The 6,185-nt window shown below is 29.1% G+C and overlaps 1 protein-coding gene across 1 annotated transcript; it reads right to left on the reverse strand.

The window, feature by feature from the left end:
* Positions 1-4,048: 4,048 nt before the first annotated feature.
* Positions 4,049-4,644, reverse strand: LOC114192800. The gene has a single exon (XM_028082619.1). It carries the CDS (start codon positions 4,571-4,573, stop codon positions 4,313-4,315), a length of 261 nt encoding a protein of 86 aa, XP_027938420.1. The 5' UTR covers positions 4,574-4,644; the 3' UTR covers positions 4,049-4,312.
* Between the last annotated feature and the right edge of the window lie 1,541 nt (positions 4,645-6,185).

A 6,185-nucleotide genomic window follows, 5' to 3' on the forward strand; every position in this document is an offset into this window, starting at 1 on the left:
CACATTTGTTAATTGATTAATTTTTTAATATTTTTATTTGTTGTTTATTTTCATCATGTGTAGAATATTATTTCGATATATTTTATCTAATTATTTTTATTTTCTAACTCATTATTAATCATACTGTAATATTTTTCACTATAATTGTATAAATAACTTTTATTTACTATAATATAAAAATTTAATGTAATTGCCATGAATATTTTTTTATCACCATCCAAACTATATTGGAGTTTAAAAGATACAAGATCTATGTCAACATTTTATTATTATGTTTATTATTTGTTATTTGTGTCATTTTGATCAAGTGATGTATTATAATTTGTATTGATGCATAAAAAAGAGATTCATTAGAATTTAAAAAATTGAAATAAACAAACATTTAAAATATATTTTAATTTTAATATTTGTTTTTATTTTATATATTTTTTAAAATAGTTTTAAATTTTATCAACTAGGTTTCATTAATATTTGCAAATTTAATAAATGTTTCGGCTCTCATGAAATTTTATTTGGTACTCTAATATAAAATGTAAACAATTATAATTTATTTCAAAGTATTTGATATCAAGGAAACAACCATTCTCCTAATATTGAATATTTGATAATATTATGTTTCCTTTACCATAATTTTTTTTTATAAAAAAATTAAAATTGATATAAAAGTAGTAAAAAAACGGGTATAGATATGGGTACGAGATTATACTCGTTATCCAGTGGAGATAGAGATGAGAAAAAAGTTTGATACTCATTAAATTTAGTATTGGGATGAGGATAAATTTTTCTACAAAAATGTATGGATAGCAAAACTTTGTGCTGTCTCGTCCTGTTGTCATCATATCATAGTTAGAATATCAGTCAAGTGAGTGGAGTCATACAAATAATGTATATATATAAGGTCGGCTGGATTGATAACTATAATTAAAATCAATTGTGATCTATAATTATTCGTCAAAATAAGACCAAACTGCAAGTCAATTTGATAGTGATAATATTTTTACAAGGGTTAAAAAATTGGACCTGGATCCCTATGACTTTAATTATGTTATTCAATATATACTGGAAAACTTTTAATTGGTGAATAAAGTAAAATTTTACATTTAAAAATGGATAAAAAAAATAACAATGAATATATAAATATTTGTTTTGTTCATTTACTGATAATTTATTGTTATTTTAAATTATTAAAATACCCTTTATTTATTTTATTTTATGTTCGATTATAAAAATTATATGATTATAATTTTTTTGTCGATATTAAAGAGAGGAAATGTTTTCAACATAGATGTTATGATATCAATTTTTTTTTATTTATTTTGATTTTATTTTTAAAAGGTTATTTAATGAATATTTGGACATTTGTAAAAATAGGTACGAATATAATCTGTGAAGATCAAACACAAACTTTATACAAGTATTATGGATGAGAATGAATCTATTTTTTTTTAATTCGAAACGAATATAAAAAACTTAACACTTCTTTTAGTCCATTCTCATCGATAGATACAAATAATTTTAAAACTTAAAAATTTGAAGTTTATGATTTCGAGGAGTAAGTTGATATAATATTTTGAAGGGTTAAATATGTTTTTGATTTTTTAATGTTCAGTGAAAATTTAAATTAGTTCATTTTTAACACTTTGGTTCAATTTAGTCTCTCATCTTTAAAAATATGTTAATTTAGTTGTTTTAATCAAATTTTGTTAAGTTTATTTGACGTCTCAAATGTTATCATAAAACGCGTTTAAAACATCAAATAAACTCAACAAAATTTGGTTATAAGGACTAAATTCATATATTTCTAAATATTAAAGGACTAAATTGGTCATTTTCACCCCAAGTTAAAGTACCAAAAACATATTTAACTCTATTTTTATTTCATAGTATATAAATTTTAATTATGGAATATTATATTTCCAAATAATGTTAGACATCACTGAACTTTTTGACATCTAAGTGACATCTCAAAGTTGAACAATTATTTGTCATCACATGAAAATTTATTAAAGATAAAATAAAATAAAAGAATAGAGAACATGAGAGACCACAACAAACCCATTATAAAACTTATGCTTCACCAAACATATAAAAAAACTATATTTATTACAAAAAAAAATACCGAAATAAATGCATGGAGGTAAAACATTAAATCATTTATATAAATTAGCTAAATTAGCTAACTTATGGTTGAAAATTCAAGTGTGAGTATGAGTCCCACATTAAGCAAAAAATAAAAGATGAGAAAGTTGAGCACTATATAAGGATGAAGACTCCTAAACATATTGTCTTAAGATTTTGAGTTGAGAGTGATGTTGATACTTATGATTAGATTCAAGTGTCATTGATGTTGTATTTTTCCAATGAACCTCCTCCTTTTATATACTTAATGCAAATGTCAAGTTATGAATATATTTTAAGATTATTTTGAGAAATGTATATGTTATTGCAAAAATGTTTTATTTAAAATGTAATAGTTTTTAATTTATAAGTTTTTGTTTTGTACCAAAATCAATTTCTTTTAAAAAATAAACAAATTTATGTCGGACAATATTAATGTAAATTTATGTTGAATTGAATATCTTCTAACATAAAATTATATCTAAGCGAGGACCTCCTACATAAATGTGGAGAACATGACAATCAAACATAAATTTATTTCGAAGTATTTTCAAAATGGAAATTTACATCACACATGTTGACGTCGAACTTTTGTGGGACACAAAAATTTCGAAACAACATGAACGACTTTTTTCTTTTGTCAGTGACAGTTCTATATCAACCATTCTATGAGTTTCTGGGATAATGGGAAATGAAATGCAAATTCTCGTTACATATATCTCTTTGAATTGTAGGTCGAAGGTGTAAAATATCTTATTCATTATAGCAAAATGATAAAGAGTTTCAAATGAGTATTCAGGCGGACCAAGGACAAGTGGTCGCAGACCGCCCGCTACAGGTGGACTTTTCTTTGAGATGTTGATGTGACAATCTTTTCCGAGTGATTTAAGGGATCTCCTGTGTTTATTTCCAATTGAACTTTGTCTCCACCTCTGTGGAGACCCTGCCAGTCGGACGACCACACCAAAACTAGATCAGTAAGTTAAAAGTGAATTACAGTAAAATAAGTGAGTAATCAAGTTTAAAAAGCAATTGGGTCATGATTCATAAATCCTAATCAGAGGCCCATACCAAAACCTATCAATAGAGACCCAAGGTAAATTGGTAAGGACCTTTAACTCACATTTATTATATCATTTATTACTATCTTCCGACCGGACTTGAACTGACTTAAGTATCAGAGCCTCTTTGACAGGTACACCGATAGTCCGATCAGCTGAGCAGAAGGAGAAAAAGACTTTGAACAGGAGAAAGAATCGAACAAGCTAGCTGAAGAGAACATCGGACAAAAGAACTAAAAGATAATTTGAGTGTTGGAGATAGATGTTTGGATCCTATACCTGAAACAAAATGAATGTGTCATTGACGACTCACGGTCAAATCGTAAAATCTTTATTAAAGTTTGTGGCATTTAGTTACCAAATCATTGTCCAATACTAAACTATGACAATGGAATGCATCTTATAATTTTATAATAACGAGCTAATTGGTGAAAAAATTAAAGTTTAGTTGTTAAATTGTCCAATACTAAACTATGACAAGTTTAATTCCGATATTAGACCTATAGGTTTTGAGACTCCTTTGTCATTGACATGCCTCTCTTCCACACAAACAACTCTCATCCTTATATTAGTCGAGTATTTCCAACAATAACCCAGTCACGTTACCCCTCACATCACAGACTCAACAAGTGAAGCAAAACTAAAAATTTCATGCACTTGTGTTGAACGTTGAAACCCTAAAGTTTCTGAGAAATCTCAATTGCATGATGAAGCCATGGGGAAATAAGCACCAGAGCTGGTGTAACAGGAGGAAGTTATGAACTCATATATACTTCCACCGTTTTATTATTTACTTTTTTAATCACATAAACAAAACAAGGGGTGTAACTGAAATCGTAGAGGGAGTTACACAAGTGTAATGGAAATTATGAGAAAAATAGATGGTGAAAGAGACAAATGCCATCTCTGAACCACAGTATATTACATTAAGAAGGGGGATTACAATTCACCCGAAGTGCAGGGGTTACAGTGATCCATATGAACAACTAGACAAGTTGTTGTATACAATAAGTTGTTCATATATATCATTATTTATTAACATAATTTCTACCAGTACAAGGTAGAAGCAATATTAATGGATAAATCAGTTCACACAGCCAAGAGAAATAAACACATATACATATGCTTTCAAATCATGCATTATCAGCAGCAGGGTCAAGTTGATAGAGTGCAGATTCAGAAACACGTTTCTTGTACTTGGCTATGAAAGCTTCAGCTTTCATGTCAATATTGGGTTCAGCAACACCCCAGTTACCTTTGTCATAATCACTAGGCCACACCCTGCGGCTTGAATCAGGGGCATCGTAGTACCCTCCTCTGTGCTTCTTTGATGAGAAGATGTTGAAAATAGAGAATAAACTTGAAGAAGATTTCTTGTGCCTATTACCTGCCATGACTGTGGTGTTGTTTTGGCTAACAATGACTGAAATAATCACTCACTGTGAAGACAAGGAACTTTGGAGAAGTCTTGTTGTCTTGGTTTTGAATTCAGAGGTAACACAAGTGATTTATAGCAGAGGGAAGCTTCAATCGCATGAGTGGTGAACAGTGAAAGAATCTGATAAAGAGAGGTAAGACTAAACATAAAGGGTTCAAATGGTGCTGATCTGGCAAGGTAATACACGATACTTTGTTTTGTAACATCCTTGTCGAGGCACATTTGCTCTGCTCCGCTGGTTTAGTACTTCAAATTTTGGAGAAAATAAAGAATTTTAAAAAGTGTTATAATCAAATATATTATTTGAATCAAATGTTTTTAAAAAATAAAATTTTAAAAATTTATGAAAATAATTTGATTATTTAAGATGACTTAAAAATAAGCTTCAAATGTCTATTTTTTGTAAATATCTATCAACTATGTTATCAAAGTTATTGATAGAAGTTACAATTTTAAAATAATAATTTTTATATTTTATATATTTTATATTTTTTATATTTAGTAATAGTTAAAATAATTTATTCCAATAAAAAATTATAATTATAATAGATTTGAATTGCATTCTACAAATTAAAAACTAACCCATTTAAAATGAAAACTACTCAATGTATTTAAATTTCTTAATTGTAAAATTTCTCATCCAAATTAGGATTATAGAAAAATTAAAAAGTTCAAACTAAATTAAATGAAAAGGTATTCAATCAGTAAATTTTAAAGCCTTATTCCTTTTAAAAGGAAATATTTTAAGAAAGGGGAGTGTAGGTTTAAAACTTCATCACCTAGGAAAACTTTTTGGTTCTAAACAATAATAATTAAATAAAAAGGAAAAGATTATTTAGGCTCTAAATTACGCTTTTTTACAAAATAGACACCTTAAACTTTAGTTTTTTTTCGTGATTTTTGACGCCTGCTTCTTTCCTTCTTGCTTTCCACCTCACTCTTTTAAAAAATCACGTTTACCTTCTTTCTATTTTTTTTTCATATCTTATCTTTTTTAAAATATAATCACATTTACGCTGTGCTCGTTTTAAGGAGAGAAACTTTGCGAGGAAAGAAATCAAAATGATTGGACTGTTCGTTTTAAGGGTATGTGTGCAGAAAGGAGAGCAAGCATCTGAGGGATCCATCAGATTTGTAATCGTGGGTTATATGCGAAGATATGGGGGGATTGGGTTGGGGTATTACATATTTACCCATCCAAGCTATGCCCCCATTTACCACCTCTCGACCTCTCTGCTGCAATGCAAACACACTGATGCAACCAATCCTTGCTGCAAGAAGTTGCAACCATGGCGCGGAAAAGCAGATCTTGTGTGAAGGATTCAATCCATTGTGCTGCTGGATCGGATACGTGGTCATGGGATCGAATACGCAGCTTGATCGGATACGTGGTGAGGGGATCGAATACGCATGAAGGGTGGATCGAATACGCACTGGCTGGATCGAATTCGGTTTGGTGGATGGGATACAAGTGTGTGGATCGGATACGGCTATGGTGGATCGGATACGACGTGTTTAAAAATTAAGAAATTCATTTACAACACTAATTTAACTAAGGGCTAAGTAGT

Source organism: Vigna unguiculata, chromosome 7 (assembly GCF_004118075.2).
Source record: "Vigna unguiculata cultivar IT97K-499-35 chromosome 7, ASM411807v1, whole genome shotgun sequence".
Lineage (NCBI taxonomy): Eukaryota > Viridiplantae > Streptophyta > Magnoliopsida > Fabales > Fabaceae > Vigna > Vigna unguiculata.